Raw genomic sequence first — 19,103 nt, 5'->3', positions numbered from 1 at the left:
TTCCACTCTTCTGTGAAGGCTTTCCACAACATGTTGGAGTGTTTCTGTGGGAATTTGTGCCCATTCATGCAGTAGAGCATTTGTGAGGTCACACACTGATGTTGGACCAAAAGGCCTGGCTCACAATCTCCGTTCCAGTTCATCCCAAAGGTGTTGGATGGGGTTGAGGTCAGGGCTCTGTGTGGGCCAGTCAAGTTCTTCCACACCAAACTCATCCAACCATGTCTTTATGGAGCTTTGCTTTGTGCACTGGGGCACAGTCATGCTGGAATAGAAAAGGGCCTTCAACAAACTGTTGCCACAAAGTTGGAAGCATAGCATTGTCCAAAATGTCTTGGTGTGCTGAAGCATTAAGATTTCCCTTCACTGGAAGTCAGGGGCCGAGCCCAAACCCTGAGGAACAGGCCCATGAAGAGGGGTGTCTGGATACTTTCGTCTATGTAGGGTATTTTTTTAGACCTGGATGCAAGCGCGCCACTCGGCCCAGTGGCCACTGGTGGTATTGCAGTGAAATCGACCACCGTTGTAAAAGACGTCTGTAAAATTGTTGACACGATGCTTGTTTTGTATGCAGGACAAATTAAATGTCACACCACTAAAATCACAGAAATCAGTTTAATGTCAGTCAGTGCCATTTATACAAACACACCTACAGAAAAAGGTTATTTTAGCTTAAGTTCCATTAAATAACTACTGACAAAAATGATCATTAATCCACTGTGCACCAACACGTACTGTCCCACTGAGGCATATTTACATAAAACACACACACATTCAGTCTCATGATGTGAAGATGCTTTAACTTACAAACTTAAATACTAAATACTTTACACTGAATGCTGCCTGAATGTAAAGACTTGTGAAAATAAACAACACGGTTTTCAGAGAATCACGTTTCACCTTTCATGACTTGTGTTGATGACGGTGAGGCTCGAGCAGGAGACAAGCAGAATGTGTCGCATTCAGCAGGTTTCTGTGAGGTATGAATGAAACTGACGGTCCAGAGCCGTCACACAGATCATCAGGGACCAGTTTCTGAAGCTCGGGCACCCACCTCCGACGGGACGCGTGCCAACACTTTTTCAGCTTCTAAAAAAGGGTGTAAATGACGATTTTTCAGATCAGCTTGGCGTCTCCAGGCTAATGACTGACTTTTCATTTTTTAAGTGAACTGTTCCTTTAACCAGCTCACATCTCAGCCATCAGCCTGCTTTAAAGCAAAGCTGTGCCGTTCCACTCTCATCAGCTCCGCTCTGCTGACAAACTGGTTTTCGTCTGCTGATTTGTGGAGGCAGAACTTGAAGCTGCACGAAGTGAAACTCTTTACTGATCTTGGTCACTGAGCAGGTGGTCTTCTGTAACCATCTGGGGGTGCTGAACAGGTGGGAATCCATCAGCCGAGTGATGAACGACGAGTCTGAGCGGAGTCTGGCGAACGAGACGCGAAGCAGCAGACGCCTTAGTAAGTCGGGTGGTTGATGGTGGGAGTATAACAGCAAAGTACACGTTTTTGATGCTGACTGTCCTGAGGCTCCCTGCAGCTGCAGGTTTGTGCAGACTCTCTGTGATCGTGAAAATCAATCATCGTTGTCAGATCAGGCTATGAATCAAATGGTTGCTGGTCACGGGTTGTGATCCGGTTTGCCCTCAGCGTTTGGCTTGTAGAACCTCTCAGCCTGGATGCTCACGGTGCAGAGCCTCAGCTGGAGGACCACTTCCTGTGTGTGCGTCTGTTGTGCCCAAAGCAAAGTACCCGAAACGTCCTGCTGCAGCGGTGCAGTACGAAACAATGTCACAAAACCAATGAGACACGGAAACTATCACTGTACAAATACGTTTCATATTTTACAGCTTTGTTTGTGCCCTCCTGACAGACGGCGCCGATAACGCAGCGCTTACTGGATTCCTCTGAATAAACACATGGCGAACACCATGGCGAAGAGCTGCAGAGAGAAAGAGACGCACAGAGATTTTAGACAAGCTTCCTTCATCTGCAGTATCAATCAGGCACGATAAAACCTTTCATCTGTAGAGGAAATAGAGAATTTGTTGGGGACTATTTTCAGCGGCGGATTGATCTACATTAGGTGCTCTAGTGGGTCTCGTTGATGCATTTTTACACGACAGCACGTACTTCGATTGTCAGCACCACGATGGCCAGAGCTCCCGCGGTGTAAATGTACGTCTCAAAGTAGTCGACCATCGCCGAGTAACAGCCCTGCAAGAAGAAAACACACACACACACGAAACTGATTCCACTGTTCCATAACACACACACACACACACGCGCGCACACTCACACACACACACACCTCGGGGGAAATGACATTCAGCTTCTCTTCAGGCATCGTTTTGTTGAATTACCAAACAGCAAGAAGTTTGAGTTAAACAACGAAGCACCTTTGACATGTTCACACGAATCCACGTGCGTGCGTGTGTGTGCGTGTGTTTCCTCTAATGACCTTGTTGTGTCTGAAGGCCACGCTGCCGCTCACACACTGCTCCACGCTCACGTCTCCAAGGTAACTGCTCCTCTGGCAACAGGCCTCAGGGACCAGCTTACTGGGGCTGAGGAGCCTGAAGAGGCTCTCGTCGAAGTCCTCGGGGCCACTCACGCCACAGCAGTCGAACTGTGCAGAGAAACACGACGACAGGACTCCATGGGACTGCTGTCACACTGGGTGGATTGTAAGGTGGAAACTGGGAAATCACCGCCTCACCGTGCTCATGATGGCGTTCCAGGTGGTCGTGAAGACGTCGGTGTTGTTTTGACCCTGGTAGTGACGCTTCAGCTCCCTGCTGAAATACTCTCTGGTTAACTGTACAGACACACAAACACAGTCCAGATCAGGTAACCACGACCGGCCAGCCTGTAGCTCCAGCTCGCAAACGTCTACTGCAGCAGATTACATATGAATGAACAGACAAGGACACAGAATTGAATCACAACAGTTTATGCACAACTGTCCAAAGAACCAATGTGACATCATGTCATGGTGAGATGGTGGTTTACACTCCTGGTGAGTTACACACTTCAGAGAGTCTGCCACGTGCGAACACAGGACGGAGCTCAAACCAGCTGCAGCGACGAGCTGAACTGATCCGGGGTCTGCACTCACATGCTCCCTGAAGAGGAAAGCCAGGATGGCAGCAGCCAGCTCAGCCAGGAAGATGAGGAGGATGAGCATGAAGAACTGAGGAAGGACAAGAAGAAGAAAGTCACACGCAAATTACGGCCATGAAATAATTCTACACAACACACAGTATCATACTGACGCTGAATAATAAAACCTTTCTGATGACACAACAGTCAGACTTGTCGTTACATTTCTCTCCTCTAGATGGCACACTTGCACCGTTTCCACTCCGGTCTTACGTAACGCACAAACGGGATGAGACGGCGATTCGACCTCAGCTTCACCCCCTTCATGTTGCACTTTCCCCACTTTTATACACTGACGTGAATTCATAAAGTGTTCATGAAATTAGACTCAACGTGGGGCATGTGAGAGCAGCACCCTGAACTGTAATCATAACATGTACTATTTTTACACATCCAGACAAACTGCTCGGTTTACGCTGCAGAGGACTCACAAAGAGCAGGAGACATTTGTTCTCCCTGATGGCCCCGCAGCAGCCCAGGAAGCCCAGCAGGAACAGCATGCCGCCCATAGCCAGGATGACGTAGACGCCGGTGAACAGGAGGGGGTTGGCCGCCACGATCTCCCTGAACCCCATCGGGTCCAGCAGCACCCAAACGCCGACGCCCAGCAGGAAGGAGCCACCCAGCTGGCAGGGAGAGGGTCAATGGATCAGTCAGGACCGGATCAGGTACAGTTTGTTAGTCCCAGAAACACAAAGCAGGAGTTACAACAGCAAAAAGAACGAAAAGACGAAAGCAAAACGCGGCAGATTCAGACGAGTTTCCGTCTGTGCTGTCTGACCTTACAGCAGGAAACAAACAGTCGAGCCAGCTTCACAGTTTCCTGTTGATTTCAATCTCACACTGAACAACAGAAGAAGAAGAAGAAAGCTGTGAACTCACAAAGATGAAGAAGTTGAAGATGAACATGAGGTACTTCATGCAGCTGAGGCAGTCCCCCTCCATGGCTGAGCCTCGAGCTGAAACCTTCCCCTGGCCCTGAGAGCACACACACACACACACATACACAAACAGACACGCACACACACACACACACACCTGTCAGGCAGTGAAGGACACGTGACGTAACGTCTCCATCAGTGAGCGTCTGCTCTGCCGTCCACACGAGCGCAGAGACGCAGTCGGACGGAGAAATGCTGGATGACACATCGACAGTCACAGTTTGTGTCAGTTGTGGGGACGTGACACTGACAGCCTGTCCCCGTGGGATCGTTTGACACGCGGAGGGACGTCGGCTGGTGCCGAGGAGGACATGTTGGCGTGAGTGGGGCCATCGGTGGGGGTGTGAAGAGGACCAACTGTGCACTGATGCTCCCTGATGGTGTTTACCAGTGAAAAGCACCATGCACCACCTGTCCACATGAGGGACTTCACACCCTCAGCGTCTCGGATTATCTGAAAGGTTCTGGTCACAGCAGATATTTGGTTCGGTTCGCTTTGACGACGTTTCAGGGTTTTCTGAAGTGATTTTGAAAGTCGCTGTCCCTGTGCGTGAGGAACAAACACGACAGGACACACAGCAGGTGGTCCAGACTGGACTGCACTTTAAATAACCGCGGCTTCTTAAAGGACACGTCTGCTACGCTTGTCTTGTTGTCAGTAAATCTCATGAAATCATCAAAAGCCACGTGTGGACGGACGTCCTGGGAGACACCAGAGACCGCAGCTTGTTCAACAGTTTGTGGGTTATTTTAGCTGAGCTTTGACCCGTCTGTCCACTCAGTAACCGAGGACGTTCGGTGGCTTAACGTGGAGGATTTCTTGGATAAAACAGCTCAATAAACTGTAAATTTGATTAATTATCATTAGCAGGGACTGACGTGGTTTCTCAGGGCCGACGCTGACTGAACTGAACTCGTAAACCACGTGTTCAGTGTGGACAGGCTGTCACCTGTGACGAACAGCCAATCAGATCGTGTTGTGGGCACTGAAGTCGTGTCTCTCATGTTGTCTTTTGTCAAACCGACGGAGCCTGAGACAAACTGCTGTCCTCGTCAACGAAACCGTGAAAAGGGAGAAGACATGTGACACGTGAAGTCTGGCGCTACTTCCTGCTGGTTCTCTCAGACTGGAGGCGTCCTCTGATGCTCCCTGTCCACCCGGGGGACGCGGCAGTTAACACCGGAGCTCCCGGTTGTCCAAACGTGTATTTACGGCTAATTGGACCGTTCTGTGTGTGGCTTTTAGTTTAATGATGTGAAATAGCGGTTGCTCTGCTCTCACTGCAATTAAAGGCAGGTTTTGTGGCTGCCGGTGCACTCTGGGTAATTGCTGGCTCTTTGGGTGAGGTCGGGGTTAATAAAACAGGACGTGTGGCGCGTTGGGACTTTGCCTCCACGTGCACTCAGCATTATTAGCACATGTTTGTCAGCACATTTACACAGCAGTTACAATTACGCAGATAGATGTGTGATTAGGAACAAAGAGGGGACGACACAAACACGAGCACACGACGAGCTGTCCAAAACCACAAAAGCAGAGAAGAATCGTGATTACAGTCACATCCACCGCACTCACTAACCGCCGCCATCGTCACGAAGAACAGACGTCTTGATTAAACCAGCGGGGGCCCCAAAATGACAGTAATCACGATTTAATCAGTCGTAATTAAATTACTACAATTATAATTACATGATTACAGTTACATTTTGGGGTTTTAACGAAGCCAGCTGTAAGCTGTTCAGACTCACACCAGCTGCAGTGTTAATCACTGATCACTTCACACACTCAGAGGCTCTGGACGTGAAAACAGACATGAAGTGAGAGGCTGCGACTTTCCTCTCAGCTCAGCAGCATCAAGTCCTGCTGCCTGCTGAAGCCTGCTGAAGCCTGCTGAAGCCGCACCGCGCAGGGACCACAGCTTTCAACAGGTTTCAAAAGGGGACGGGGGGGACGGACGGACGGGGCGGACGAGGGGGACGGACGGGGGGGCGGACGAGGGGGGCGGACGAGGGGACGGCGGACGGGGGGACGGACGAGGGGACGGACGGACACGTGTGCAGTCGCTTGTTTCTTTAGTAAATCAAACGAAACGTTCATATTAAAATAATGATCTTGTGAATTCAGATTTAGAAAATAAAGGACCATGTGTTGTATCTGTAAATTCTGAAATCAAGACACTTCAAGAACTACTGAAACACACACACACACTTATTACATTAATGTACTGTAGCATTAATTATGGTGGCTGGCTGCAGTACAGCTCATAAGCTCCTCCCCCTTCATGTTAGCAGATGAGACATGAGTCAAACTAATAACTCAAAGTGAACATCTAATAGACTTTTTCTCAAAGATGCTTTCTGTCATTTTAGGATGTTCTTGCCAAGCTGATGTTTGTTCAAGTGTTATTTTTCAGATCAGTCTGGTTTTAATTAGTTATTTGATGCTATAAAAAGGAGTTGGAACAACAATGCGATTGGCTCAGACGGGTGTGTAGGCGGGGACTCCGTGGAGACCAGAGCAGCAGGGACGTCAGCGTGTGGACAGGAGGAGACAGGAGTGATGAAGCCTGATGGCAGGACAAAAGCATCGTGTCCTGTCCTGATAGGCAGACACTAAAACGTGGGAAAAGACTGAATGACTGAATAAAGACAAATTCCTTCACAAGAAGATCACGTCTGCAAAGCCTCTTGATAATTTAATCAAGACGCCGCATTTCTTTCACACACACACACACACACACACACACACACACACACACACACAGGATATTAAGAAGAATTACGAATCAGTTTATTGATAAAGAGGGGGCTAATAAGGAACCTTCTTTTGTTTTCTGTGAGCATGTGACTCGTCCAGATCGACTCGAAGACAGCCTGTGGTTTGGCATGCAGTGCGGGACTCGCACTGGTCTGGTCCTGGTCTTGACTTGGCCCTCAGTGCGTTCTGCTCCGACAGATCAGGTTGTTGAATGTGGTCATCAGCGTCCTCTGCAGCTGTGGCCGAGCTGCACCTCCACAATACAAAAACTCGCTTTCATTATTAAATATTCCGCACATTTTTCCTCGCCAAAAGGCCGATTATCCCTCGTTGTCTGAAGGGTCTGAATCAGCCGAGCTCGGAGTTTCTGTGCTTTTCACCCCGAGCCCCCTGGAAACTGCACCTTTAGTTCAGGCTGAAGTGGTACAAAACTTTGAACCATCAGAAATTCGTCTGTGCTTTAATGGTGAAAGACTCACAATCAAATGTTTTGCTTCTGGCTTGTCTGAGGTCCATCTGTGAAAAAGCTTTCTGTGTTATAAAAGCACAGGTTCTACTCATCCTGTACCTGGAGCTCTGAGTGTGTACAACACACAAAGACACACTCGCAGAGTGGTGCTCAGAGCCCATTTAGCAGCTGTGGCTCCTTTCAAAAATAGGTCTGGGCTGCTGGGTAATTTCACACAGCCAGACCAGAGCGGCCACACATAATCCCCCTCTGTAGTCATGGTGAATGGCTCTGGTTGGACTCGACCATCCTGCAGCCTGCGGCAGCTTCCTGTGGGGAGAGACTGGACATTCTTCAGGTGACGGGTTCGACTGGCTCGCGCTGACAGACCGATCGTGCAGCACATCTGGTGTCAAAGCACCTGACAGCTGACTGGTCTGTTGGGCTCCCTAAGCTTTAAACCTGCATTAACTGACTATTGCTACCTTATTACTCTAAAGTTGAAGTGTTAAACAGTCAGCTGTTTGTCCAAAGGACGATTTGTTCCATCACACTGCAGAAACCCAAACACACGGATAATTCACTTCCATTTTCTCAAGTGACCCAAACAAGGAGGAAATGATTCAGTGAACTGTTCCTTTAAACATCCACGTGAACACGTTCATTTTGCTGATGCAGATTATTTCAGTTTTCACGCCTTCATGCACCACAACCCTGCTGGTTCAGTCTGAACTGACGGTGGTAAGCACTCAGGAATGTCGCTGTGGTTCCACTTGTCTGATGGGTTGTGATGTTCTGCCAACGTGAATGGTGAATATTAATGAATATGTTAAATATGTGGGGGAAAAGGCCCACAAACAGGATCAGTTTGTTCAGTCTGTCTCAGTTATTCTCTAAGGCACCACATGCTGTTTTTATTAGACTAAACAGATCCTAGCAAAAGTTTTGGTGAAAGCAACCAAACAAGAAATCAAACATTTGGTGGGTTCAACATCCTCAAAGCCGTCAGAGTCGAGCTGCATCACGAGAGAAGCGACTGAGCGAATCACATCTGCTTCCTGGTCTCTCAAAGGTTCTTCAGCACACTGAAGGAGCAAATCTGACTTGACTTCGTTTCACTTTAAAGCATCTGAATGAAGAGGAGAGAAATGGGGGAAGAAGATAAATGGTGGACAGAGGAAGCCCCAGGGGAGAGTTTTCAAAGAGGTTATTATTACCCGTCCCGGTCCAGTCGTGTGGACAGCGTCTCCGTTTGACAGACTGCCACCAAGACCCAGAACCTTAAAGAGGACCTGGCAGGGGAGACATCAAATTATCTCCTTTCACACACTTTGATTTTGGAAAGGCCCTGAGATGCATACCAAAGCAAAAGCAGGCGGGTGAAGACTACTTAAAGAGTGCGGAGCCCCTGAGGGTGGAGCTGCTGCGAGCCTCTTCAGAGGCTGACTGGTGTTCCTGCTCTGAATGCTGAACAGACGTGAAGGTGAAGGTACAGCAGCTCTCAGGGGGTCAGCAGCTTCTTCAACCAGCGTGGGTCAGCGCAGCCTCACGAAACACTCAGTGAGTCCCGGAGAGCAAACACCCGCCAGGAAGCTCATGCTGCCGCCGCCAATGTGAGGCGCTCATGTGACGTGACGAAGGTTTCAAATCATCACTTCCATCTACAGACAGCCGTTGTTCAACACTTTTACTCTAAACTACACGGGAAAACACTGCAGCGCGGCAGCGTGGACACGTCGACCCGCGATGGCCGTCTCCAGCAGTAAGCTGTGCCGTCTGAACACGTCTACAGCGTTCGCTCGTTCACGTCCTGCTCTCTTCTCCTGTCGAGCTGCAACGTTTAGCCCTCGAGACGCAAGGGCTTCTGGGAAAAACGTGTTTGTTGAAGGCTAAAAAACATAAATACTGGAAAACAAAACAGCAGCATTTTAGGGTCAATTCATCGATCCTCTGGTCAGGTTTTGAACTCCTTTCAGACGCAGAAGTCGCCCAGCGTCGCTCACTAACGACCCCTTTAAAGTACTGATCATCAGAGGGCAAATTAAAGTCATTTTCACTCAGGATTTCTTTAGCCCAGTATTTCTATTGTTAAATCTACAGCAGAGTTTTGTAAAAATGTTTTGAAGACACAGAGGAGATTTAATCCAGAGGCTGGTGGTTTGTGACGGTTGAGCTGAGGTGAAAGTGATGTAATGATGTGTGCTGAACGAGTTGGACCCTAAAATACAATCCAGGGAGTTCTATTATTTAACACTCTACTAAAACACGAGCACATTCGCAGTTGGCAAACATGTGGTGTTTTAGTGGACGCCGCGGGTTCTGCTTTTCCAGCCTGTCAGTTTGGAGCTGCTGCGAACGTCGACATCTTCAGCGTCTTCCGCCTTTAAAGGATGACGACACGTTCTTTTATTTATTTTTAAGCCTGAGTCAGAAACAGCCTGATCTCTGGGTTTGTGCTTCTGTTGTTTTAAAACCAATGAACCGTCATTAAACCTTTATTAACACAGACGGGAGTGGACGACAGACCCTGTGACTCCTGTTAATGATGACAGGAATCTTTCACATGTAAAGAGACTGAGGACTCAACAGTCAAGCTCACCGTCTGCCACACTTTAACACGTTCGTGTGTGTGTGTGTGTGTGTGTGTGTGTGTGTCAGCAGGTGGTTTAACAGAACACACAGCGACAAGACACTTTGAGGCAGTCGATCAAACCTGCATGAATTAACAAAGAAAAGGAAAAGACGACGAACTGATGCGTTTCTGATGAATGAACCGATGGACGTCCTGAACATCGAAGACGTCTGACAGGGCAAATAAATTAGTTCTAATTGAACTTAATGTGATCAGGCCTTGCAGTCTGATTTGCATCCATCACTGAGCCTGAATCTAATCAGTGCAGTGATGTGAACCAGGCTGAGACACACGCGCCCCTAAAATGCAATAAAGCAGCGCAATTTAATATTTAAAAACAGAGAATGTTTTCAGTCGGACCAAACTCGAACTGAAGCGCTAAATTCAACAGTTTTCACGGCTATAATGTTCAGTTTGTTGTGTGATCGTGTTGGTAGCCTGTGCTGCTGTTCAGCCGTATTCAACCAGCAGACGTCTCTCATATTCGTTGGATTACACAACATTAGTTCTTCTCAGATGTGCATAATAAACTTCTTTGTTTCTTGCAAAGCTAACAGGCTGCGTACACGAAAAATAATGACAGAAAAATGATGAAAATTGGCCACAAACTGGAGGAGAAATGCGTCATAAATCTGAATGTTTCTTTGTTGTTCGTCGGTGTGATGGACTTCAGTCAAAAGTAAAATAACCCACCAAAGAAGGAGAAATCAGCTGACGGTCTGATTATCAGGCTCACGTCCTGAAACAAGAACTCAATGGAGACGTCTGCCCCTCAGCTTCAGGGTTCAGGACTTCCTGGTGCTTTGCTAAAGTCTACAAGCACCCAAACGTTTTCCCCTCTGACTCACACACCTGTGGGTGACTGTGATGTGTGAAGATGAACAAAAGTAAAGCAAAGTGAAGCGAAGGCTGACAGGACAGGGCGGAGGAGTGACAGAAAGCGGCATACCATATGTACCTGTTTAACGGCTCGCTGGTTCAGACGCTGGTTTAGCCTTCGACGTCGCACCTCTTCACATCAGCTGCAGAGAGGAGGAAGAGGAGTCAGGGTGGTTGAAATATACAGCCGAGAGGTACAGCTAGAAGGTTTAGACACGACTCGCACTGAAGCTCAGTCCACATGACGGGTGGCTGACGCATAATACGACATGTTAGCATTCTGTCATTAGCATTTAGCTCCAAGCATTGCAGCACATTATCATTTTCAATCTGAGTGAAATGACAGATAAACTCTCTGCCTGATCCGTGCTCACTGCTGGGGCCGATGGGGTCACATCCAACCCTGCAGGTCTCAAATGAATTCACAGATTTCCTGAGCCAGGATTCAAGTTTTCCTGTAGTCTGCCTCACGTCCAGCTGTTTCCATAGCAACCAGCACACGTGATGGGTTCTGTGCTGCGTGGCACCCCGAGCTCGTCGGGCCACAGGAAATGTCAAAGAAAAGGAAACATTGCTGCAGTAATGAGTGATTCACTGCGCTAAAGCACAGTGTTTAGCATTTTTGTGCTACATGATTCACACTTCATGATTCAGTTTCTCTGTTTTTTGTTTTTTTTTCTTGTTTTCAATATGATCCGAAACTGCACAAGTGTTTGTCAGCAGAGACGTGAGCAGTAAACAGACACGAGCAGTCGTGACAGGATGAACAGCTCATAACGTGGACAAACTAATCCTCCAGCGCTCAGGAGCTCTTCTGTTTGCATGTTACTGTTAACAAAGTTTTGGCTGAATACTCAGCATGAATACTGTCCCCTCTGGGCCACCGTATGTGTGACCGGCCGGTTGTTTCCAGCTCCTTCTCAGAGAGTTTGGATGTGAAAGCAGCCAAACATGCAGCAGCAGGAGGCAGAGACTTTGACTTCATGGTTCTTGAATGCTATGATAACCACATTTATCACATTTATGTCCAGATTTTCAAATCTAAAGCTCTTGACACATGAGTCAGATATTCATTGGTTTAACATGCACCCACAAAGACAGAAAAATGTCCAAAACTGTTCAAAGTGTAGGCTGGAAACTGAGTTCGAGACAGACGAGTCGTGAGCTCTTTTCCCACCGCAGAGATCACACAACATGAATAATAAAAATAGGTTTTCATGTCTTTAATTGTCTACAAGTCACATTCCTCTCACTGGATTCACAGCCTTCACGGTTTATTTCACCAAAGAGGAAACATGAAAGTGAAAAAGTGGATTAAAAACTGATCACTTAAGAGTCCATTCCTAACTCTTTTCAGCGTTTTATCACTGCATGACGTGTTAATACACATAATGATGATGATGAGAAGAACAGGCCAATGAAACACTGCTCTGTTGAACACTACAGACCAGTCCGGACTTGGTCATGGCTAACACAGCGGTACGTGATCAGGTCCTGGACTGACCTCCTCTTCATCTCATGAGACCAGAGAGAGCATCCACAGCAGCTACTTTTACCTCAAAGGTTTCTAAATAAAAGCTTTCTACACCTCCAAACGTGTACTCTTCATGCATCTTCTGACATAACACATCAAGTTATGTAAGTTATAACCACAGCTTTGTGTCAGAAGGTTTTTCAGGCTGTACAACACTCGACAGCCTCCATCCACGGACCAGTGGTTTTAAAAGTGGGGTTCAAGGACCCACAGGGAAGGACCCTGTGGGTCCTTGCGCTGGGGTTCCAAAGTGGTTCTGAGCAAAACAGGGAATAATTTATTTTCACTTTAACTCCATCCATAAGGAATACAATGACAAAATGGATGAGTACTTTGATCAAGGGTTTCATGCATGACAAAATTATATCAGGTGGGAGGTCTGTGATCAAACTTGTGTCAGTGAAAACGTTCGGGAACCACCACCTAAGAGATAAGGAAAAACTGAAGAAACTTCAGGAAGAGCAGCATCCCACTGCAGAGATAATAAGAATCTGACTGACTCTATGCGTACAGTCAAAAAGCCAGGCCTTTTGGTCCAACATCAGTGTGTGACCTCACAAATGCTCTACTGCATGAATGGGCACAAATTCCCACAGAAACACTCCAACATGTTGTGGAAAGCCTTCACAGAAGAGTGGAAGCTGTTAGAGCTGCAAAGCTGTCTGTGTCTTTACAATGAGACGTCATTAAAGTCCCTGCTGGTGTGATGCTCAGCTGTCCCAATACTTTTGTCTACACAGATGGTGTGAGGTGTGTCTGATTTGGGAGCAGGACAGCGTCTTGTTACCCTGCATGCAGCCACAGGTTGCTGCTGGCTGCTGTGCTGATGATGCAGGCCTGTCAAACAGAAGGCACATGACTCACGAATGTGAAGGACCTTCCAAATCTGTTGACAGCCACGCTGCCCACACAGCAAAAGGCCTTTTTCTCCAGTTCTTACTTGTTCTATTTCCTCAGCGTGAAACTGAGGGGGGAAAACATAAAATCACATTCACGCAGAGATGAGGTGAGATGGTGACTAATCCTGCACCAGCTGCACATTTTATCAGACCTGAATAACCGTTTTCATCTCTGAAGTGTTTGATGATCAGTTTGAGATGCAGATTCAAGCTGAACTCAAAGTCATCCTGATGAAAACAAGCTCACAGGAGACCAACTGCCTTTCCAACGTGTGCTTCCAGAGTCACGGCTGACAACACCAGGGCTCTGATGAATATTTCAGGAAGAGCAAGACAGTGAAATGTTGTCAAAGGGACCGACGCTAAAAAACACGCCGCTGTTAAAGTCCACCAAAGTAAAACTGACAACCAGTGACGACACCGAGCCAGAGACGCGAGCTGCAGCACACGAGCAGGAGCTGCTAACAAACAAACCAAAAGATGTTTTCTGGCTGCTGTGAAAGCTGAAGGAAAGCTTTAGCTCTGATGGGAGTGTGATGAGAGGAGAATTATTCTCCACTGCTGCCAACACTTCAGCCCTCGGTGCCATCTGAGAGCGCCGAGCTGTCAGCCAGTCGAGGACGAACCCAACCTTAAGAGATGAAAGTAAAAATGTGGAGCGCAGAGGCAGACGCGTAATCCCCCAGAGACCCAATTACACTCGAACCCCAAGAGGTGGATGCGGCGGCGGAGGAGAGGACGGCTGCCTCTCGTCACCCCGACGCTCTCCTCTATTAACTGCTGTTGAAAATCGATGCACGAGGTGTGACTAAATGCTACCTTCCACGCAGATGAGCCAACTCTCAGACTCACCGCGAAGTGGAACCGCCGGCCAGGACCACACAGGGAGCAGCAACTGCCTCGCACTGTAAAAGTCACAGCAGCTGAGGCCATCTGGTTCAGGTTTGGGAGAATAAACTCGTGGAGAGAAACGCTGTCTGCTGGTTTCTCTCAGCAGCCATATTCAGACTACGGGCTCAATTATTGGCTCCCAGTAAGTGCTGACTTGCCGACTGTGCATACGAGTGCCAAACGCTCTCGTGATTCAGCCACCGTGTTACAGCTGCAGCGCAGTGACTGAGCCGCCAAAGCACCACAAGCTACCACAAGCTACCACACTGCATTCAGTTTGATGTACGGTTACTGAATATTAGGATTAGACAGCAAATTCTTTAATCTAATTAATCCAAAGTCAAGATGCAAAGTGTTTACTGTCATATGCACAGTGAAGAAACAAGTTCCCTGCACCATGAAATTCTTCCTTTGCTGTTAGGAGTTAAAAAATGGAATAATTTCAGAATCAGGGCTGTGATTCAGACCTTTTAAAAACTCACACCATCAACTACACCAACTTTTCTAAAGTCGCCGTCAGTCCTGCATGTCTGCTGCATGAGCCCTGACGAAGCCCACATGCAGACACTGGAGACTGAAACGCGCCACAAACCACAAGTCAAACCATCAGCAGCCATCAACACATTAAAAAGAGCTGCTTTGATGCCCGAAGCCGCCTGCAGCAGCAAAATAAAAACCTCGTCATAATTTCAGCCATGTTGGCAGCGTGGCACCGGCGAAGGGGGGGGCCTGATGTCAGTCCAGACTGAAAGATCTCATCAACTGTTAAAGGAAATTCCCATGACATTTTGTACGGCCGTTCGTGGTCCTGAGAGGATGAATCATCCACGTTGTCTGGTCCGACTGGTGACGTCTCAAGTTGTTTAACGTCTCCCAAAGTCCGTCCGTCCTGCTGAATGATTTGTCCTCTGTTGCTCGTCCCCTCATTCCCTCGGGATAAACCAGAGCAGTTTAGTGCTAATGAATAAATATTAGCATGCTAACACGCTGCATCAGGATGATGACACGGTAAACACAGCGTGGACAGAGTCTCCGGTGTGGCTGTAGACGTGGACGGTTTTTCTTTGCTTATTTTAATTCAGTTTAATTCTTGAGTTGTGATTGTGAAGCAGCGAACGTCTCGCATGGTCGACTCAGAAAGAGATTTGACAAGCTGAGAAAGTCCCCGTGCTGAGACGGAGCAGAGTTCAGGGACGGGGTCACTCTGCGGAGGCCTGACCATCTGCTTTTTAATTCACTTTGACTGAATTTAATCTGGTTACAAGCAGAAACCTTTGAAGGAGCACCGGGGCATTAGCATTACGTGTCCACACTGTGTCTGAGGGGAACAGGTTGTGTTAAAGGCTGGTAATTTAATCAACAAATCACGGAAACGAGCCTCTTCCTTCTTCTTCTTCTTCGCTTTTGTCCACTCAGCCACATAAATCATCAGCGGACAGAAATCTGAAGGCCCAGGAGCCAGTATTTCTTTATACTGGATTCTTTCAGTTCTTCTGTCTAAACAAAACATATCTGAGAAGTACAAATAAAAACAACAACAACAACAAAATCAGCTCACAATTGTGAGAAAATGATTCTGCAATAATTTCAATAATAAAAAAAAAAGTGATTTGCAGTCAAAAAGTGTTCTGGGAATTTATGACTCTCACTGTTTATAGCTTAAACAAATGATCAATGAAGTGAGAAAATAATTTGTTGATTGTTTGATTGTTTAAGAACATAAACCAAAAAAAGCTCCTCAGTTCCTTCTGACTTAAAAGGATGAAGCAACAAGACTGCAATCCAAACTCAGCGACTGGAGCTGAAAGCGACAGCCTGATATTCAGAGTTTTCCTCAGACGACACCAGACGTCGCGTGTTTATCAGAGCTCGACCTCCGTCCAACCGCCAGCTCCGCCTTCAGTTTACCCCGGGGACGCTCTGCTGGCAGGATGGGAAGTAAAGTAGCTGCCAGCCCCAGAGGATCGCCGCCCCCCTCGCAGCTCGTCGGTCCTTTTGTCAGGCAGCAGCGACCACGCTGTGATCCACAAATAGACTAAGTGCCTCAGCGCTGCACATGAGGGGAAGGCACAGATGGACCTGTGGCCGTCCCACAGAGACGCGACCTGAACTTCCAGGATGTGGACGCACTGAGGCAGACGGCAAAGGTAGAGCAACAAAACCAGAACCAGGAAAGAATCGAGCCATGATCAAAACACAAGTGGTTTTAGATTTGTTCCCATGACCGATAATTTTGGGGATTTTTGTCTTAATTTGACAGCCGACAGACAGGCAGGACCCTCAGCTGGGAATCGAACTGTGGACGATGCGGTTATGAGGCAGGCGGCTCATGCTCACAATGACAGTGTAATCAGTGGACGGAGCTTCAAGATCTGTCCAGCAGGGGGCGACTCCACTGGCTTCAAACAGAAGTCTCATTGTATGTGAGCTTATGAGAAAATGAGTCCACTTCCCGCTCAATTTACGACCTCAGAAAACAGTTTCTTTGTGAGTTTATGGTCTCAGTCGGCGGTTTCAAGTCTTCTTCAACACAGCACACCAAAATGTCCGCCTCATGGTGGCCCTAAAGCACATCGGGCCAGCAATGTGTGTACAAACTTTCATGACCATCTGTCTTGTAGAGACATTTCAGTGGTGGACAGACAGACGAACTGACAGACAGACCAGCACTGGCATCACGCTAACGCCAGCTCATCCACTGTGAGAATTTGCTGCTTTACATCAGTTTAACCTGAATATTTTTAAACACATTGCACACATCACATTTGACTCTTACTCACAACAGACGTTTGTTCTTATTTTCTGACATTTCATAGACTAAACGCTTCATTCGTTACAAACAAAACTAAACCTCAGATGAAGCAGTGATGAAACTGATCTGCGGTTGCAGCCCTGAAGTACACATCAAACAGCAAAAAGGACTCAACAAACAACAAAACAAACCGTTTCAACGACAGGGCGGATGCTCCCTTTGACTAACATTCGCCTCCTTATGTGAACATACAAGACGTCTCTGTTTGGCAGGCAGAGGTGTTCAGGTGGCAAATATATTCCTATTCTGAACATTTTGTCATGCAGATGGTGCACATTAATCTGCCAAACTGATTTACACACAACAGAAACTTCGCACAGCAGAGTCTCTCGATACGAGTCTGGCAGCTGAAGCCCTGAGAAGGAGGACATTTCGTGGAAGGGTCAGCGAACGCGTTGCACAGACTCACGAGGTGTGAAAGCGGCAGCAAACACCAGCCAAATGCTCGTTTGGCTCCCCAGCCGGACGCCATGCCAGTTAATCCACTCTCATTTGGAGACTTTATTTTGCTGTATAAATATAGCAGACTGCTTATTGAGTTGTGTTTTGATTACTTGCATGTTAAAAAAAAGACATCAGAAACACTTACGGCTGTGGAAACCCTGTGGAACAACAAACCATCGGTGGTGGATTATTGTGAGCGACTGTTCTTTCCTCGAGGGTCTCTGCAGTAACATTTAGCTGTAGTAATACACATGTTCTAAAGTTATATTTGTTTATGTTTTCTCATACTACTGCATCGTCTACGTTAATACATTTGAAAGTCATTTATATAATCAGACTCCATAAAATGCAGGATTGTTAATGCTGGTCCTGATGCTGATATTTGAAAGAACTGGTCACAGTTCAGCAGCTGGTGCACATCTGTTTAACATAAACATATAAACAGTAAAGCTGAAATGATGAGTCCAAACATCCATTAGCCAATCAGTAAAAAAATTAATGTGCAACTGTTCACCATTTGGGTGAATTTTTCATTTCCTTTTCAAGGCAAAAGTCCCAACATGTTGTGGTTCTGGTGAGGCAGTAAACTGACTGAATCAAGCGGATTAAATGATAATACTGAGAATACTGTGAGCTGCAGCCCTATAAAGAAACACTTTGATAAGCAGCCGTTCATTTCGGTTAATAAAGACAGAAATGTGTAGTAAGCAAGACATTTAACTGGTTAAAAATAAGACATGCAGATACTTTCAGATGCATAACGCGAGTCTGATTTATCAGTCAGGCACTAAAAATACAATCTGATGAATGTTATAACAACATACAGCTAAAACACTCACAAAAAAAGAAATAAATCGTGTGCTACACCTTTAAATAAAGTTTAATTCAATAATTCTAATGTTATGTATTTACCATTTTCCATCAACGTTTCAAACCAAGTTCTGATGGTCAACACAAACTGAACAAACACCAACAAGTGGACTCCAGGCAGCAGCTGTCAGATTAAAGTCATTGATTAGTGGCTGCCATCATTTCACGGTGTGAACATTAAAGCTAGCGGCTAAACGCTCGCTGAGGGCTGCGACCTGAACGCTGCTGTACGTTAAATTTAAACTTACCGCTGACAGACGAGCTTCTTTCTCCAAATCCTCTCGTTTATCTGCTGAGGAAGTGAAGTCCAGCGTCTCCTGACAAACTAATAAATCCAGCAAACTACCGACAGCCCGGCGTCCGGCGGCTCGCTCACAGGAGAGGCGGCGGACTTGTGTTCATTCCGCGATGTGAACTCTTGGTAGCGTTTACGCTCCCGTTTAAACCCCCGTAAAGCGACACTGTTCAACACACATAGCATCCGGTCCATAGTTTCAAAATAAAACTACTTCCGGGGCAGGTGCCGCATCGGAATCTGTTACGCTGAATAACCATGGGTGGAAAGTAACTGAATACTGAAGTACACACTGGTATTTGTACACGAGTATTTACATTTTCTGCTACTTTATCCTCCTTGTCCACCACTACACAGAAGGAAATATTCACAGCTCAGCCATGTAAAGACGTTAAAATCAGCCTCAGCAGCTGCAACGTTATTGATGAACACATTACATTTTTGGTAATTAAAGTATATTTTGGTGCTAACACTTTTGTACTTCATCAGACAATGCAGAATGACAGAATCTCCACCACACACTTCTAGTAGGTCATG

The 19,103-nt window shown here is 46.8% G+C and overlaps 1 protein-coding gene across 2 annotated transcripts; it reads right to left on the bottom strand.

Moving 5' to 3' along the window:
* Positions 1-596: 596 nt before the first annotated feature.
* Positions 597-18,732, bottom strand: LOC124063287 (tetraspanin-18-like). 2 transcript variants are annotated; one of them, XM_046396785.1, is made up of 9 exons: positions 18,520-18,732; positions 10,892-10,964; positions 4,046-4,141; positions 3,595-3,789; positions 3,120-3,194; positions 2,721-2,819; positions 2,463-2,630; positions 2,135-2,218; positions 597-1,943 (listed from the first exon to the last, which is right to left on the bottom strand). In XM_046396785.1, exons 2-9 carry the CDS (start codon positions 10,892-10,894, stop codon positions 1,896-1,898), a joined length of 768 nt encoding a protein of 255 aa, XP_046252741.1. In that variant the 5' UTR covers positions 10,895-10,964; positions 18,520-18,732; the 3' UTR covers positions 597-1,895. The 2 variants fall into 2 exon arrangements, with proteins under 2 accessions (XP_046252741.1, XP_046252752.1); XM_046396796.1 differs by having other exon boundaries at positions 10,901-10,964; positions 18,520-18,731.
* Between the last annotated feature and the right edge of the window lie 371 nt (positions 18,733-19,103).

This window comes from Scatophagus argus, chromosome 1 (assembly GCF_020382885.2).
Source record: "Scatophagus argus isolate fScaArg1 chromosome 1, fScaArg1.pri, whole genome shotgun sequence".
Lineage (NCBI taxonomy): Eukaryota > Metazoa > Chordata > Actinopteri > Scatophagidae > Scatophagus > Scatophagus argus.
The sequence above is the reverse complement of the archived record's forward strand: the minus strand, read 5'-3'. Positions and strand labels throughout refer to the sequence as shown.